Consider the following 16,371-nt stretch of genomic DNA (forward strand, 5'->3'; position numbering starts at 1 on the left):
GTGAACCTAACTTCTAACAACATAGGTTAATATGCCTGTTTTGAATTTTTATTTATTTGTTTGACTGTGCTGGGTCTTCGTTGCTGGAGAGGCTATTCTCTACTTGTAGTGCGAAGGCTTCTCTCGTTGCGGAGCACGGGCTGCAGGGCTTCGGCAGTCAGGGCCCGTGAGCTCAGCAGTTGCAGCTCCTGGCTTCCAGAGCACAGGCTCAGTAGCTGTGGAGCACAGGCCTGGTTGCCCCTCAGCCTCTGGGATCCTCCTGCATTGGCAGGCAGGTTCTTTACCACTGAGTCACCAGGGAAGCCTCCAAATTTTATTTAAATAGAACCATACAGTGTGTACTAGTTTGTGACTGACTGCTTTTGCTCAACATTGTGAGATTGTTCACGTTGCTTTTGATTGTAGTTTGTTCATTGTCTCCACAGCATTCATTGTATGAATGTACTAAAATTTATCCATTCAAATATTGGTGGACATTTGAGTTGTTTATAGTGTGTTTTACTATTATGAAGATGTTTATTTAACATGTCTCTTGGGGAACATATGCACACATTCTGTTGCTTACATCCTTATTTTAGAGTGGACTTGCTGAGTTATAAGTTGCGCATGAGTTCAGCTTTGCTAGATAATGCCAAACAGATTTCTTAAATGGTTGTATCAAGTTATACTACTGCCAGTAGTGTTTGAGATTTTTAATTGCTTTGTATTCTTACTAATACTTGATATTATCTGTCTTTGACATTTTAGCCGGTATCCATATCTTGGGGTTTCACATCTATGGACTCAACCAACTACAGATGGAAAATACTCGGAAAAAAATTTTCAGAGTTCTAAAGAGGAAAGCCACCCTGGCAACTATTTACATACCATTTACATTGTGTTAGGTATTAAATGTAATCTTAAGATGCTTTAAAGTATATGGAAGAAAAAAAGTTTATAGACGGTTGTGTGTAAGTTATATACAAATATTTCACTTATGTAAGGATTTTAATATCTATAGGGGTCCTGGAACCATTCCCCCATGAATACTGGGTGATGACTGTTTATGTGCATCCTTATGCCTGTACCAAATTGTCTTGCTTATTATAGTTTTGTAGTAAGATTTAAAGTTGGTAGTAAGTCTCCACCTTTGTTATTTTTTGAGATTATTTTATTCTCTTATAGGTCCCTTGATTTTCTATATGAGTTTTAGCATTGGCCTGTTGATTTCTACAAAAAAACCAGCTGGGAATTTGATAGAAATTGTGTTAAATTTGTAAGCCAGTTCTGAGGAGTATTGCCATCTTAACAATATCAAACCTTCTGATTCATGAACTTAGGACATCTTTACATTTGTAGGCATGCCTTGCTTTGTTGTGCTTCGCAGCTGCTGTGTTTTTTACAAATGCAGGTTTTGTGGTAACTCTGCATCAAGCAGATCAGTGCCATTTTTCCAGCAGCATTTGCTCACTACATGTATCTGTCACTTTTTGGTAACTCTTGAAATATTTCAGACTCTCCACCAGCAAAAAGAAAACATCTTGTTGAAGGTTCAGATGATGATTAACATTCTTTAATTGTAAAGTATTTTTAAGTTGAAATATGTGTATGTATATATTTTTGTGCACAGTGCTGTTGCACACTTGCCAGACTACAGTGTAGTGTAACTTACATGTACTGGGAAACCAAAGCATTTGTGTGACTTGCTTTATTGTGAAACTCTATTTATTGTGATGGTCTGCAACCAACCCCGTAGTCTCTCTGGGGTATGCCTATGTTTAGGAATTCTCTAATTTCTTTCAACAGTATTTTACAGGTTTCGGAATATAGGTTTTACATGTTAAGAAATTTATTTCTAAGTACAGTTTGCCCTTGAACACTGTCGTGGTTGGGATGCCAACCTTCTGAGCAGACAAAGCAAAAATTTGTGTATAATTTACAGTCATTTCTCTGTATATACAATTTGGTTCCTCCATACCTGTGAATCTGCATCCGTAGATAAAACCAGCCATGAATTGTGTGATACTGTAGTATTAAAAAGTGAAGTTGCTCAGTTGTGTCCTACTCTTTGCAACCCTATGGACTGTAGCCCGCCAGGCTCCTCCATCCATGGGATTTCCAGGCAAGAACACTGGAGTGGGTTGCCATTTCCTTCTCCGGGGGATCTTCCCGACCCAGGGACTGAACCTGGGTCTCCTGCACTGCAGGCAGACTCTCTCCCGTCTGAGCCACCAGGGAAGCCCACTGTAGTGTGTACTATTGGAGAATACTGACGTATGGGTTTACCTGTGCTCTTCAGACCCATGCTGGACAGGGTCAACTGTACTGTGTTCTTTCTGATGCTACTATAAATGAAAATATCTTCTTAATTTCATTTTTTTGGATTGTCTATTACTTCATATTCATTATTTACTGCATAAAAATACAACTGAGTTTTATACATTAGTCTTTCATTCTTCCATATATTCTGGGGACTAGGAAGTACCTTAATTAGTATAGCCATTATCTTACTGTTGCTGTTTGTATGATATCTTTTCTTACCTTCCATTGTTCAGTTGCTCAGTCCTGTCTGACTCTTTGTGACCACATTTGAATTTATTTGTGTATTTGAATATAAATAGTATCTTTTGTATTTTTGTAACCAAAAAAGCTTATTTTTGGTTTTGTTTTTAATCCATCTTAACAATCACTGTCTTTTGGTTGGCTTGTTTATTCTATTTACACTTAATATTACTGTTGATATAGTTGGACTTATGCCTGCCATCTTGCTTTTTCTTCTCTTTATATATCACATAACCTTTGTTCTTTCATTTTTCCATTTCTGCCTTCTTTTGTAATGCTTATCTCCCCAACCCCCAAGACTGCCAATTGTTTGTTTGTTTAGTGACTTGACTGGATCATTTTAACGAAGTCAAGTTTATATTCCACTTCACAAGGGAACATTTCATGGAAGGATGGGCACAATAAAGGATAGAAACGGTAAGGACCTAACAGAAGCAGAAGAATTTAAGAAAAGGTGGCAAGAAAACACAGAAGAACTATATAGAAAAGGTCTTAGTGACCTGGATAACCATGATGGTGTGGTCACTCACCTAGAGCTGGACATCCTGGAGTGTGAAGTCAAATAGGCCTTAGGAAGCATTACTATGATCAAAACTAGTAGAGGTGACCAAGGCTAGTGGAGGTGACAGAATTCAAGTTGAGCTATTTAAAATTGTACAAGATGATGCTGTTAAAGTGCTGTGCTCAATGTGTCAGCAGATTTGGAAAACTCAGCAGTGGCTGCAGGACTGGAAAAGGTCAATTTTCATTCCAATCCCAAAGAAGGGCAATGCCAAAGAAAGTTTAAACTTCTGTACAGTTGCACTCATTTCACAAAGCAAGGTTATGCTCAAAATCCTTCAAGCTAGGCTTCAGCAGTATGTGAACTGAGAACTTTCAGATGTACAAGCTGGGTTTTGAAGAGGCAGAGGAACCAGAGATCAAATTGCCAACATTTGTTGGATCATGGAGAAAGCAAGGGAATTCCAGGAAAACATCTACTTCTGCTTCATTAACTGTACTAAAGCCTTTGATTGTGTGGGTCACAACAAACTGGAAAATTCTTAAAAGAGATGAGAATACCAGACTACCTTACCTGTCTCCTGAGAAACCTGTATGTGGGTCAAGAAGCAACAATTAGAACCAGACGTGAAACAACTGACTAGTTGTAAATTGGAAAAGGAATATGTTAAGGCTGTATATTGTTACCCTGCTTATTTAACTTATATACATGGTACATCATGCAAAATACCAGGCTGGATGAAAGATAAACTGAAATTAAGATTCAGTTCAGTCGCTCAGTCGTGTCCGACTCTTTGCGACCCCGTGAATCGCAGCATGCCAGGCCTCCCTGTCCATCACCAACTCCCGGAGTCCACCCAAACCCATGTCCATTGAGTCGGTGATGCCATCCAACCATCTCATCCTCTGTCGCCCTCTTCTCCTCCTGCCCTCAATCTTTCCCAGCATCAGGGTCTTTTCAAATGAGTCAGCTCTTTGCATCAGGTGGCCAAAGTATTAGAGTTTCAGCTTCAACATCAGTCCTTCCGATGAACACCCAGGACTGGTCTCCTATGGATGGACTGGTTGGATCTCCTTGCAGTCCAAGGGCCTCTCAAGAGTCTTCTCCAACATCACAGTTCAAAAGCATCAATTCTTCGGCACTCAGCCTTCCTTATAGTCCAACTCTTACATCCATATATGACTACTGGAAAAATCATAGCTTGACTAGACAGACCTTCGTTGACAAAGTAATGTCTCTGCTTTTTAATATGCTATCTAGGTTGGTCATAACTTTCCTTCCAAGGAGTAAGTGTCTTTTAATTTCTTGGCTGCAATCACCATCTGCAGTGATTTTTGGAGCCCCAAAAAATAAAGTCTGACACTGTTTCCACTGTTTCCCCATCTATGAAGTGATGGGACCAGATGCTGTGATCTTAGTTTTCTGAATGTTGAGCTTTAAGCCAGCTTTTTCACTCTCCTCTTTCACTTTCATCAAGAGGCTCTTTAGTTCTTCTTCACTTTCTGCCGTAAGGGTGGTGTCATCTGCATATCTGAGATTATTGATATTTCTTCCGGCAGTCTTGATTCCAGCTTGTGCTTCCTCCACCCCAGCGTTTCTCATGATGTACTCTGCATATAAGTTTAAGCAGGGTGACAATATACAGCCTTGATGTACTTTTCCTATTTGAAACCAGTCTGTTGTTCCATGTCCAGTTCTAACTGTTGCTTCCTGACCTGCATACAGGTTTCTCAAGAGGCAGGTCAGGTGGCCTGGTATTCCCATCTCTCCTTCAGAATTTTCCACAGTTTATTGTGATCCACAGAGTCAAAGGCTTTGGCATAGTCAATAAAGCAGAAATAGATGTTTTTCTGGAACTCTCTTGCTTTTTAATCAACAACCTCACATGTGCAGATGATATCACTGTAATGGCAGAAAGTGAAGAGGAACTATTGAGCCTCTTGATGAGGGTGAAGGAGGAGAGTGAAAAAGCTGGCTTGAAACTTGTTAGAAAAACTAAGACCGTGGCATCTGGTCCCATCACTTCATGGCAAATAGATGGGGAAAAATTGGAAACAGTGACAGATTTTATTTTCTTGGGCTTCAAAATCACTGTGGACAGTGACTGCAGCTGTGAAATTAAAGACACTTGCTCCTTGGAAGGAAAGCTATGATAAACCTAGACAGAATATTAAAAAGCAGAAACATTACTTTGCTGACAAAAATCCATATAGTAAAAGATGTATGGTTTTTCCATTAGTCATGTATGTTTGTGATAGTTGGGCCACAAAGGAGACTGAGTGCTGAAGAATTGATGCTTTTGAATTGTTATGCTGGAGAAGACTCTTGAGAGTCTCTTGAACTGTTATGAGATCAAACTAGTCAATCCTAAAGGAAATCAGCTCTGAATATTCTTTGGAAGAGTGTTGCTGAAGCGCTAATTCTACAGCCACCTGAAGAGCTGACTCATTGGAAAAGACCCTGATGCTGGGAAGGATTGAGGGCAAGGGGAGAAGGGGGCAACAGAGGATAAGATGGTTAGATAGCATTTCCACCTCAGTGGACAAGAGTTTGAACAAACTCCAGGAGATAGAGGACAGGGGAGCCTGGCATGCTGCCGTCATGGGCTTGCAGAGTTGGACACAACTTAGTGATGGAACAGTATGAAGCCTCTGATACTTCTTGTCAGAGGGCTTAATCTTGGGCATATGTAGTCATCATGGCATATCATGATTTTAGGTGTGTTCTGTTTATTTTTTTGATCTGTTATGAAATCTGTCTCTCTTGATATCACACCAGGCTATGCCTTGGGATATAACTTTTCCCATAGTCCTTTGTAATGAAATTCAGACCCTGTTCCAGGATAGTTTTTGAGATTGTCTTTGAGGTTTGTCATGATCCCAGGTGGGTTCCTTTTTAGGTTCCTTGGGTCTCTGATAAACAGTTGACTTGTAGTTTAGCTTATTGTTCTCATGAAGGTATCAACTTCTTCTTGTTTACCATCAAAATTTTCTGTTTCAGGAAGTGCTCTTAGTTTTGAACTTTTGCATATTCTGTTCCAAGTAAAGTCAGTTGTTTGGGGAAGTACTTCAGAGCTCTCTGTTCTTAAAGTCTGCCTCTTCCCTGGGTAAAGTCTCTGAGCTGCTGCTCTGGAGCTGTCAGTCAGTTCAGTCGCTCAGTCGTGTCTGACTCTTTGCGAACCCGTGGACCGCCAGCATGCCAGGCCTCCCTGTCCATCACCAGCTCCTGGAGTTTACCCAAACTCATGTCATTGAGTCGGTGATGCCATCCAACCATGTCATCCTCTGTCGTCCCCTTCTCCTCCTGCCCTCAATCTTTGCCAGCATCAGGGTCTTTTCCAGTGAATTGGCTCTTTATATCAGGTGGCCAAAGTATTGAAGTTTCAGCTTCAGCATCAGTCCTTCCAATGAACATTCAGGACTGATTTCCTTTAGGATTGACTGCTTTGATCTCCTTGCAGTCCAAGGGACTCTCAAGAGTCTTCTCCAACACCACAGTTCAAAAGCATCAATTCTTTGGTGCTCAGCTTTCTTTATGGTCCAACTCAAAACCAGAGCTTAGACTAGATGGACGTTTGTCAGCAAAGTAATGTCTCTGCTTTTTAAAATGCTATCTAGGTTGGTCATAGCTTTTCTTCCAAGGAGAAAGCGTCTTTTAATTTCATGGCTACAGTCACCATCTGCAGTGATTTTTGGAGCCCAAGAAAATAAAGTCTGTTATTATTTCCATTGTTTCCCCAACTGTTTGCCATGAAGTGATGGGACTGGATTGCCTTGATCTTCGTTTTTTGAATGTTGAGTTTTAAGCCAGCTTTTTCACTCTCCTCTTTCACTTTCAAGAGGCTCTTCAGTTCCTCTTTGCTTTCTGCCATAAGGGTGGTGTCATCTGCATATCTGAGGTTATTGATACTTCTCCTGGCAATCTTGATTCCAGCTTGTGCTTCATCCAGCCCAGCATTTCACATGATGTACTCCACATGTAAGTTAAATAAGCAGGGTGACAATAAGCAGAATGTGTGGATGTAGGTGAGTGATCACACCATTGTGGTTATCTGGGTCATTAAAATCTTTTTGTATAGTTCTTCTGTGTATTCTTGCCACCTCTTAATATCTTCTGATTCTGTTAGGTCGATACCGTTTCTGTCTTTCATTGTGCCCATCTTTGCATGAAATGTTCCCTTGGTATCTCTAATATTATTGAAGAGTTCTCTAGTCTTTCCCATTCTGTTGTTTTTCTCCATTTTTTTGCGTGGATCACTAAGGAAGGCTTTGCTTATCTCTCCTTGCTAGTCTTTGGAACACTGCGTTCTGATGGGTATGTCTTTCCTTTTCTCCTTTGCTTTTCACTTCTATTCTTTTCTCAGCTATTTGTAAGGCCTGCTCAGACAACCATTTTGCCTTTTTGCATTTCTTTTCCTTGGGGATGGTCTTGATCACTCCTGTGCAGTGTTACAGTCCTCCATCCATAGCTCTTTAGGCACTCTCTCTATCAGATCTAATCCCTTGAATCTGTCACTTCCACTGTATAATCATAAGGGATTTGATTTAGGTCATACCTGAAACGGTCTAGTGGTTTTCCCTACTTTCTTCAATTTTTTTTCCTTCAATTTCAGTCTGAATTCTGCAATAAGGAGTCATGATCTGAACCACAGTCAGCTCCCGGTCTTGATTTTCCTGACTGTATAGAGCTTTTCCATCTTCGGCTGCAAAGAATATAATCAGTCTCAATTCGGTATTGACCATCTGATGATGTCCATGTGTGGAGTCTTCTCTTGTGTTTTTGGGAGAGCTGTAGGTGGGGCTAATGGCTCACTTCTTGGGGGTGACTTCCCTACTGTATGAGCAGGATACTAGGTGGAGTACAGTTGTCTTATTGACTTTGCTCTTCTTAGGCATGCAGCCTGTGCATTACAAGTAAATGAGCCAGTTGGCCCCAGAATTTTTGTTCTACTGTGTCTAGGGTAGAGTTGTGTCTTATGTTTTGGGGCTGTGTGGAGGAAGGGAATTTCTGACCTCTTGGTTGCACTGCCTTGAGTTGAGCATCTGCAGTCCGGAGCTGTGCAGGATGAGAAATGCTGATGGCCTCCCCCTTGGCTTGGAGCCTGTGGGAAAGGTCTTCTTGGTCCTGTCTACCTGGAGTTGTGGGAGGTGGAGAGTGGGTTGTAGCCTCAGTGCCACAGACTTGCAGTTTTTTCCACCAAGCTTTAATAACTTTCCCTAAATGTTTGTTTATTCTTTTTTTTTTTTTTTTTTAAACTGTATGGTCTGAGGACAATTGTCAGAGATTTCAAGTGGTTATTAAAAAAAAAATTTCCCCAGTTATGGTTATTTCCCCATGAAGGCATCTGCAGAGCTCCTTCCACTACCTTTTCAAAAATTGTTCCTGTTCTTTTTTTTTTTTAAGAAAATCAGTATCTTCATGGTGTATCTTCTTTTCCTGTCTTTTTGCTTTAAACAAAAGAGTACTTAACGTCTTTTGTTTGAAGTGGGTTTCTTTTAGAGAATGTATTGTTGGAGCATGTTTTAATTTTATCCATTCTGCCAACTTCTGTCTTTTAATATGTGTATTTAGACCATTTATATTTTAAGTCAGTTATTGATATGCTAGGTATTAAATCTCTTACTGTTTGATTCCTCTGTTTTTCTTTTCTTGCCTTCATGTGGGTTACGTAAACATTTTTTAAAAAAATTCTATCTTAATATTTATTTTTATTTATTATTTGGCTGCACTGGGTCTTAGTTGTGACATGTAGTATCTTTAGTTGCTGCATGTGCCATCTAGTTTCCAAACCAGGGATGAACCTGGGCCCCTTGCATTGGGAGAGTGAGTCTTAGCTGCTGGACTATCAGGAAGTTCTAAGATTCCATCTTTTTTATAGTGTTTTTATATAGTTTTATATAGCGCTTAAATAGTTTCTTTTTTTTTTTTTTTTTTTTGAGGGTATTAAATCTTTTATTGATTACACATGATAATGGATGATACACAAGCTTCATTCCCATCTATAACTTTTATCTGGTACCATAATTCAATTTAGATATATTGCATAGGATGTGCCAACAATCATTAATAACCAAAAAAAAAAAAAAAACCTCCATGACTTTGCATGGGTGACCCTTTTAATGGTGAACTCCAGGTCACAACACAGTAACTGTCAGTTCAACTACACCAAGGTTCTGAAGACAACAGCTTCTCCACCAAGCAGGTTGTAAATAAATTTCAAATGGAACCTGGCATCACCCTGAAGGAATTCTAACTTCACACTGTTGGGGTAGTTTACCAAAATGGCTTCAGAGTAGACTAACTTTACACAGCACATTAAAAAAAAAAAAAAAAAGACATTTATTCAGCGTCATGATCAGACTATTACATTTAGCAATCAACAGCATGGGTGCAAAAAAAAAAAAAAAATCTACATTAAAACCCTTTGTTGGAATGCTTTACACTTTCCACAGAACAGAAACTAAAATAACCTGTTATACAATTAGTCACAAGTACAGTCCTCGAGTTTTTTGCCCATACACATGAGTATTGTCTAAAACATGTCTTCTTTGTAGCAGCTAGGCCCTGCCACCACTGTGCTTGGCTGAGTTCACAAATCTGTTGTAACCTGTAGCTTCCCTGTCACTTCTCTGGCTCTCCTCTCCTGCTAAGCTTTGTTTCCTGGCAGTAATTAAAACCTTCTGCCACTGCCATAGCTGCTGCTGCTGCTGGAACCACCATAGCCACCTTGGTTTCGTGGTTTGGCAAAGTATTGGCCTCCACCACCATAGGGGCCAGAACTTCTGCCTCCAAAGTTTCCTCCTTTCATGGGTCCAAAATTTGAAGATTGATTGTTGTAATTGCCAAAATCATTGTAGCTTCCGCCACCTCCAAAATTGCTTCCGTCATTACCAAATCCATTATATCCATCCCCACTGCCACCATATCCGCCACCACCACGGCTGCCACCAAAGCCACCTCGACCACTGAAGTTTCCTCCACGACCAAAGTTGTCATTCCCACCAAAACCACCTCCACGACCACCACCAAAGTTTCCAGAACCACTTCGACCTCTCTGGCTGGATGAAGCACTAGCCATCTCTTGCTTAGACAGGGCTTTTCTCACTTCACAGTTGTGGCCATTCACAGTGTGGTATTTCTGAATGACAATCTTGTCTACAGAGTCATGGTCATCAAAGGTTACAAAAGCAAAGCCTCTCTTTTTGCCACTGCCTCGGTCAGTCATGATTTCAATTACTTCAATTTTCCCATACTGTTCAAAATAATCTCTCAGGTGATGTTCTTCAGTGTCTTCTTTAATGCCACCAACAAAAATCTTTTTCACAGTTAAGTGGGCACCAGGTCTTTGAGAATCTTCTCTTGACACGGCCCTCTTTGGTTCCACAACTCTTCCGTCCACCTTGTGTGGCCTTGCATTCATGGCCGCATCCACCTCCTCCACCGTGGCGTATGTGACAAACCCGAAGCCTCTGGAGCGCTTGGTGTTTGGATCCCTCATTACCACACAGTCTGTGAGCGTTCCCCATTGCTCAAAATGGCTCCTCAGACTCTCATCAGTTGTTTCAAAGCTCAATCCTCCGATGAAGAGCTTCCGCAGCTGTTCGGGCTCTTTGGGAGACTCTGATTTAGACATGACGGCAGTGGAGGCGGGGAAGTCTTCAACGATGCTTTCTCGGTGGCGTCCACGGGCAGAAAGCTAAATAGTTTCTTAATGATTGTTTTAGATCTTGTATTATTCATTTTTAACTTACAGTCTATACTGATGATTTATTATTTGGAGTTGAGTATAGAAAGTATTCAGATCCTTTTACCCTTTCCTGTTGTAAACTAGGATTATCTTTAAATATTTCCTCTATATATAGCACCTTATGAGATATTGTTATAATTTTTACACCAGCCATCACGTAAGATTTAAGGTACCCATGAGGAAACGTATTGTTTACCCTCATTCTTAGCCATTACAGTGTTCTTTTCTGAAGATTGATGTTCATTCTGTTAACACATCTTTGGGAAGATCCCCTGGAGAAGGCAATGGCACCCCACTCCAGTGCTCTTGCCTGGAAACTCCCGTGGATGGAGGAGCCTGGTGGGCTGCAGTCCATGGGGTCACAGAGTCAGACACGACTGGGCGACTTCACTTCCTCTGTTTAGCAAACTTCTTGAATCATACATTTAAGGGTAGGTTTGCCAGTGACAAAGTTTTGTTTGCTCTGTGAGAATATCTTTTTGATTGGCTTTCTTGCTTGAAGGATATTTCTTTTTGAGTACAGGACTTATTGATGTTTTTTCTTTTCTTTGAACAACTTTGTTCCACTCACTTCCTTTTGTCCCTCATTGAGAAATCCACTGTTGTTGGAATTGATGTTCTTTGTAACGCAATTACATTGGCTCCTTTCAAGGCTTTTCTGTGTGTGTAAGCTTTCAGAACTCAATGATGGGTCTTGGTGTGGATTTCTTTGGATTTATTCTGTAAATCCTTTAGATTTATCCCTCTAATTCCATTCTTAAGGGTTTTGCATCTGTACGCTTCTATCTTGGCAAGTTTGGGAGATTTTTAGTCATTATTTGTTAAAATACTTTTTGAATTCCACTGCTCCTCCTAGGATGGCAGTGGTATGAATGTTAGCTGTTTTCTTATTCTCCCACAGGTTCTTGAGACTCTTAAAAATTTTTTCATCTATTTTGGGTAAATTATATTGATTTGGTCTGAAGTTCAATGATTCTGTTCTCTGTCATTTTCACTTTACTATTGAGGTAATTTATCAAGTTTTTTAGTTATTTTAGTTTGGTATTGTACAGGCTTCCCAGGTGGCTCTGTGGTAAAGAATCCACCTGCCAGTGCAGGAGATGCAAGAGATTCGGGTTCAATCCCTGGGTCAGGAAGATCCCCTGGAGTAGGAAATGGCAACCCACTCCAGTATTCTTGCCTGGAAAATCCCATGGACAGAGGAGCCTGGTGGGCCACAGTCTGTGGGATCACAAAGAGTCATGCACGACTATGTACCCATGTATGTATGTTAATTTCTTTAAATTCTTTGTCACATCGTTCTAAGATCTGATTCTCTTGAACATATGTCGGTTGTTTTTTCTCATTTAAATTAGAATGTTCCTAGTTGTTAGTTTGGCTGATTTTTGAGTGTTTCGTGATATTGTGGACATTATATTCTGATACTCAGGGTCATATTTAATCCTTTTTAGCAAGCGGTTTTCCTATGGAACGACATGATAGCTAAATGGGTTTTGGCTTCTCCTTGGGCCCTAATGTCACCATTTCAGCAGAAGTGGAGTGCTGACTCTTAACTGCCTTGTTGCAAATGAATGAGCTGAAATTTCAGTTCCCACTTGCTCTTTCCTTACAAAAATGGGATATACTAACTCATAAATTTGTTGCCGACTCATTGGAAAAGATCCTGATACTGGGAAAGGTTGAGGGCAGGAGAAGGGGGCAACAGAGGCTTAGATGGTTGGATGACATCACCAACTCAGTGGACATAAGTTTGAGCAAACTCTGGAAGATAGTGAAGGACAGGGAAGCCTGCAGTCCACATAGTCACAAAGAGTCAGACACGACTTAGCGACTGGACAACGCGTGTTGGCCCAGTGGTAAAGAATGCCTACAATGCAGGAGACAGGCGTTTCGGTTCCTGGGTTGGGTTGATCCCCTGGAGAAAGAAATGACAACCCACTCCAGTATTCTTGCCTGGGAAAAGCAAGAGTCAGGCTGGACTTAGGACTTAGCAACTAAACAACAATGCTCAATTCCACTGAGCTTCCCTGACACAGGGGAAGAGAAAGCCTAGGGCTGACTCACCCCACTTTTTTGCTGTAGGTTAAGGGTGGAATCTCGGCTTCCCCTGAACTTCAGCATATCAGAGACTGGGAGTAGAGTGATGACTTGCCTCACTTTCCACCATGTTATTCTGTCTTGTCATTGTCTAGTGGGGGTAGGCATTCAGCTCCCTGTTACTACCCTCTGACCTGGAGGGCAAGATTTAGTAGTTTAGGTAAGAAAAAATATTGGCTTCAATTAAAATGTCCTGTATTTAAGATCACGACAGTGGAGATACTGAGGATTTTTTCCTTTTTTTTCAGCTTTGTTGAGATATCCTCGTGAAGTGATGTCAGAGTTGCTCAGTTGTGTCTGACTTTTTGCGATTCCATAGACTGTAGAGGAGCCTGCCAGGCTCCTCTGTCCATGGAATTCTCTGGGCCAGAATACTGAAGTGGGCAGCCATTCCCAGGTCTCCTGCATCACAGGTGGATTCTTTACCATCTGAGCCACCAGGGAAGCCCTGGTGAAGTATAGTTGACAAAATTGTAAGGTATTTGAAATGTACATCATGATGATTTGATACATAGTGTGAAAGGATTCCTCCATGTCTATTCAGTTAACCCATCCATCACCTTGTGTTTTTATATATATCGGTGAGAATATTTAAGTTCTAATCCCTAAGGAAATTTCAGCTGTGTAATACAGTGTTATCAACTATGGTCACCGTGTTGTACATTAGATTTTTCAGTCATTATTCATCTTAGAGCAGAGAATTTGTATCCTTTTATCATAAGGTTCTCTCTCTTCTTCTATTCCTCGCCCCCCCAACCCCTGGCAACCACTTCTAGTGTTTCTTTGAGTTTTTGACTTTTAAGGTTGTTTTTTTTTCTTCCAGCTTCCACATGTAAGTGACACCGTGTTTTTGTCTTTGTCTGGCTTATTTCATTTAGATCCATCTCTGTTGTCACAAATGGCAGGGTTTCCTTTTTCCTCGTGGCTGAACACTGTCCCGTTTTTTGTCTGTGTGACTGTATGCAGGTATACATCATGCATCCACACCGTCTTTTTTTTTTTTTTTTTTAAGTTGGAGGCTAATTACTTTACAGTACTGTAGTGGTTTTTGCCATACATTGACATAAATCAGCCATGGATTTACATGTGTTCCCCATCCTGATCCCCCCCTCCCACCTCCCTCCCCGTCCCATCCCTCTGGGTCTTCCCAGTGCACCAGCCCCGAGCACTTGTCTCATGCATCCAACCTGGGCTGGTGATCTGTTTCACACTTGATAATATACATGTTTCAATGCTATTCTCTCAGATCATCCCACCCTCGCCTTCTCCCACAGAGTCCAAAAGTCTGTTCTATACATCTGTGTCTCTTTTTCTGTCCTGCATATAGGGTTATCATTACCATCTTTTTAAATTCCATATATATGCGTTAGTATACTGTATTGGTGTTTATCTTTCTGGCTTGCTTCACTCTGTATAATGGGCTCCAGTTTCATCCATCTCTTTAGAACTGATTCAAATGAATTCTTTTTAATGGCTGAGTAATACTCCATTGTGTATGTGGACTATAGCTTTCTTATCCATTCGTCTGCTGATGGGCATCTAGGTTGCTTCCATGTCCTGGCTATTATAAACAGTGCTGCGATGAACATTGGGGTGCACGTGTCTCTTTCAGATCTGGTTTCCTCGGTGTGTATGCCCAGCAGTGGGATTGCTGGGTCATATGGCAGTTCTATTTCCAGTTTTTAAAGGAAATCTCCACACTGTTCTCCATAGTGACTGTACTAGTTTGCATTCCTACCAACAGTGTAAGAGGGTTCCCTTTTCTCCAGACCCTCTCCAGCATTTACTGCTTGTAGACTTTTGGATAGCAGCCATTCTGACTGGTGTGTAATGGTACCTCATTGAGGTTTTGATTTGCATCTCTCTGATAATAAGTGACGTTGAGCATCTTTTCATGTGTTTGTTAGTCATCTGTATGTCTTCTTTGGAGAAATGTCTGTTTAGTTCTTTGGCCCATTTTTTGACTGGGTCATTTATTTTTCTGGAACTGAGCTGTAGGAGTTGCTTGTATATTTTTGAGATTAATCCTTTGTTGCTTCATTTGCTATTATTTTCTCCCATTCTGAAGGCTGTCTTTTCACCTTGCTTATAGTTTCCTTTGTTGTGCAAAAGCTTTTAAGTTTAATTAGGTCCCATTTGTTTATTTTTGCTTTTATTTCCAATATTCTGGGAGGTGGGTCATAGAGGATCTTGCTGTGATTTATGTCAGAGAGTGTTTTGCCTATGTTCTCCTCTAGGAGTTTTATAGTTTCTGGTCTTACATTTAGATCTTTAATCCATTTTGAGTTTACTTTTGTGTATGGTGTTAGAAAGTGTTCTAGTTTCATTCTTTTACAAATGGTTGACCAGTTTTCCCAGCACCACTTGTTAAAGAGGTTGTCTTTTTTCCGTTGTATATTCTTGCCTCCTTTGTCGAAGATAAGGTGTCCATAGGTATGTGGATTTATCTCTGGGCTTTCTGTTTTGTTCCATTGATCTATATTTCTGTCTTTGTGCCAGTACCATACTGTCTTGATGACTGTGGCTTTGTAGTAGAGCCTGAAGTCAGGCAGGTTGATTCCTCCAGTTCCATTCTTCTTTCTCAAGATTGCTTTGGCTATTCGAGGTTTTTTGTATTTCCATACAAATTGTGAAATTATTTGTTCTAGTTCTGTGAAAAATACCGTTGGTAGCTTGATAGGGATTGCATTGAATCTATAGATTGCTTTGGGTAGTATACTCATTTTCACAATATTGATTCTTCCAATCCATGAACACAGTATATTTCTCCATCTATTTGTGTCCTCTTTGATTTCTTTCATTAGTGTTTTATAGTTTTCTATATATAGGTCTTTTGTTTCTTTAGATAGATATACTCCTCTAAGTATTTTATTCTTGTTGTTGCAATGGTGAATGGTATTGTTTCCTTAATTTCTCTTTCTGTTTTCTCATTGTTAGTGTATAGGAATGCAAAGGATTTCTGTGTGTTAATTTTATATCCTGCAACTTTGCTATATTCATTGATTAGCTCTAGTAATTTTCTGGTAGAGTCTTTAGGGTTTTCTATGTAGAGGATCATGTCGTCTGTAAACAGTGAGAGGTTTACTTCTTCTTTTCCTATCCGGATTCCTTTTATTTCTTTTTATGCTCTGATTGCTGTGGCCAACACTTCCAAAACTATGTCGAATAGTAGCACCACGTCTTCTTTAAGCGTTTATCTGTTGATGGACACTTGGGTTGTTTCCATGTCTGGTTATTGTGAATAATGCCATGAACACGGGAGTGCAGTGTCTCTTTGACATCTTGTTTTCTTTTCTTTTTTGGATATATACCCAGAAGTGGAATTGCTGGGTCATATATCAGTTCTCATTTTTTTAAGAAACCTCTGTACTGTTTTTCATAATGGCTGTGTCAGTTTACATTCCCACCATCAGTACACAACTATTTGCTTTTCTCCACATCCTCACTACTTGTTTGCTATCTTTTTGTTGTTTTTCCAACCAGG

General features: G+C 40.3%; 2 protein-coding genes across 3 annotated transcripts in view; one reads left to right on the top strand and one right to left on the bottom strand.

Moving 5' to 3' along the window:
* The window catches only part of TRIM33 (tripartite motif containing 33), a 141,887-nt gene that overhangs the window by 15,353 nt on the left and 110,163 nt on the right, over positions 1-16,371 (top strand). The window lies entirely within an intron of this gene.
* On the bottom strand, positions 9,138-10,734 carry LOC110143769 (heterogeneous nuclear ribonucleoprotein A1). The gene has a single exon (XM_020903500.2). It carries the CDS (start codon positions 10,674-10,676, stop codon positions 9,714-9,716), a length of 963 nt encoding a protein of 320 aa, XP_020759159.1. The 5' UTR covers positions 10,677-10,734; the 3' UTR covers positions 9,138-9,713.

Source organism: Odocoileus virginianus, unplaced genomic scaffold, assembly GCF_023699985.2.
Source record: "Odocoileus virginianus isolate 20LAN1187 ecotype Illinois unplaced genomic scaffold, Ovbor_1.2 Unplaced_Contig_8, whole genome shotgun sequence".
NCBI classification, from domain to species: Eukaryota; Metazoa; Chordata; class Mammalia; order Artiodactyla; family Cervidae; genus Odocoileus; species Odocoileus virginianus.